Below are 2226 nucleotides of genomic sequence, written 5' to 3' on the forward strand. Positions count from 1 at the left end.
AAACTACCAGGAGGTTCTGACCTCATGGTTTTCCTTCATGAGAATTCCTTGTGCACATCTTATTTGGAGATTATATTTTCAAAGGCATAATGTGTCCACTGAAATAAATTATCTTCAGGCATCATGGACCTGCGATATCAGAGACACTTCTTAGAGCTTCTGCATTTCTTTTATTTCCCATCTTTTCTTCTTCTAGTCCTCATGAGAACTCTATAAACTATGAAGGGGAGTCCTGAAAGATGCCTCAACAGTCAGTTTTAAAGGATGACTACCATCCTTTCTCCAGAGCCAAGTATAGCTTTTATTTTACCATTAGAAACTATAGGAAAGATAGAGGTAGGAATTTTTCTCTCTCTTTTGTACTGATGGCAGAGTAGGAAATAAATCCATCTAGAACCTAATATCATAGCATATAAAAAATGAACTACAATCAGGAGCCTTGATTTCTAGTTCCAGCCCTGTCAACAGCAGATTCTAGGATATGGTTTCAACTTTTCTACCTTTGATGCTGTAGTTCCTCTCTTACAAAATGGAACCATTGGTGAGATAATATCCAAGTTTCTTTTAATTGTTCACATTCAGTGTTCTTGAAACTAGAAAAATTTCTGAAGAGAAGAAAAATACAGAAGTAGTAGTTATTTTATCTTTCTCCCTTGTTCTCAGGAATTATGGATCATGTCAATCACACATGGACTCAAGTGTTCATCCTTGCTGGTTTTACTATCACTGGAACCCTGCAGCCTCTTGCATTCTTGGGGATCCTGTGCATCTATCTCTTCACCCTAGCAGGAAACTTGTTCATTATCATCCTGGTTCGAGCAGATTCTGGACTTTTCACACCAATGTACTTCTTTATCAGTGTCCTCTCCTTCTTGGAATTCTGGTATGTCAACACCACAGCGCCCACACTGCTGCATACCTTGCTCCATGGATGTTCACCCATCTCATCAGCTGTGTGCTTCATCCAGCTGTATGTCTTCCATTCATTGGGCATGACTGAGTGCTATCTGTTGGGTGTCATGGCTCTGGATCGCTACCTTGCCATCTGTCACCCACTCCACTATCATGCTCTCATGAGCAGAAAGTTACAGTTATGGTTAGCAGGGGCCACTTGGGTGGCTGGCTTCTCAGCTGCACTTGTACCTGCTAGCCTCACAGCCACTCTGCCCTTCTGTTTGAAAGAGGTAGCCCATTACTTTTGTGATCTGGCACCACTATTACAATTGGCATGTGTGGACACAAGCTGGTATGTTCAGGTCCATGGGGCAGTGATTGGAGTGGCCACTGGGTGCAACTTTTTGTTCATTTTGGGGCTCTATGGGGATATCCTGAGAGCTGTGCTGAAACTGCCCTCAGCTGCCAGCCGTGCAAAGGCTTTCTCCACCTGTTCCTCCCATATGACTGTAGTGGCACTTTTTTATACTTCTGCCTTTACAGTTTATGTGGGCTCACGTAGGATTCACCCCGAGGGCATGGAGAAATGTATTGCCTTGGTATATGCTCTTTTTACTCCTTTCCTCAATCCCATTATATATACCCTTCGTAACAGGGAGGTGAAGGAAGCCATGAAAAGGGTCACTGTCAGAATCAGGACTATTTTAAAGGCACCCTGACAAACTCTATTGTTATAGCCCAGCTTTTTGGTAACTGTAGAATTCATCCAGTTGTTTAGTTAATCATCTTGTCAGAGTAAAAGTAAACATCAGTGAAAGAATCAATCAGATCATTTGTCAAACATACTGCAAACACCCACTCAAAAAGACAGTCCTGGATTTATCAGAGTTCGAACATATAGAGAGGAAGTATGTCTTTGAATTCATCCTAATGTAATGGGGGAGAAGTGACACAAGGAGGTAAAAACTCAGGGAGTGTTTTGCTAAATTTATGACTTCATGCCATACTGGGAGAAAGAAGACCAACTAAAGCTTAGAGTGAATACTTTGGTCAAGATAGAATTCCCAGAGAAAGATTGAAAATGTGAAAAACAATATTAAGAACAAGAAGACTAAACTTATAACTTGTGTAAATTTTAGATGTGAAGCAGTGATCCATGGGCAGAAAGTTTATCAAAGTAGATTTCGGTGATCCAGGTCTATCTTGTGATCAAAGGTAGCTTAGTGAAGGAGAGAATGAGCCTATTGGGCATGCGGCTGGAAGCTAGAGAGAATAATTACTCTCCAATGAGGCAAGAATAGGGTATTGGAAATAAGGGTGTTGTCTGAGTTC

At 41.2% G+C, this 2226-nt stretch overlaps 1 protein-coding gene across 1 annotated transcript; it reads left to right on the forward strand.

The window, feature by feature from the left end:
• Positions 1–668: 668 nt before the first annotated feature.
• On the forward strand, positions 669–1613 carry LOC105309315 (olfactory receptor 6N2-like). The gene has a single exon (XM_011385438.1). It carries the CDS (start codon positions 669–671, stop codon positions 1611–1613), a length of 945 nt encoding a protein of 314 aa, XP_011383740.1.
• The last annotated feature ends 613 nt before the right edge of the window (positions 1614–2226 follow it).

Source organism: Pteropus vampyrus, unplaced genomic scaffold (assembly GCF_000151845.1).
Source record: "Pteropus vampyrus isolate Shadow unplaced genomic scaffold, Pvam_2.0 Scaffold715, whole genome shotgun sequence".
Classification (NCBI taxonomy): domain Eukaryota; kingdom Metazoa; phylum Chordata; class Mammalia; order Chiroptera; family Pteropodidae; genus Pteropus; species Pteropus vampyrus.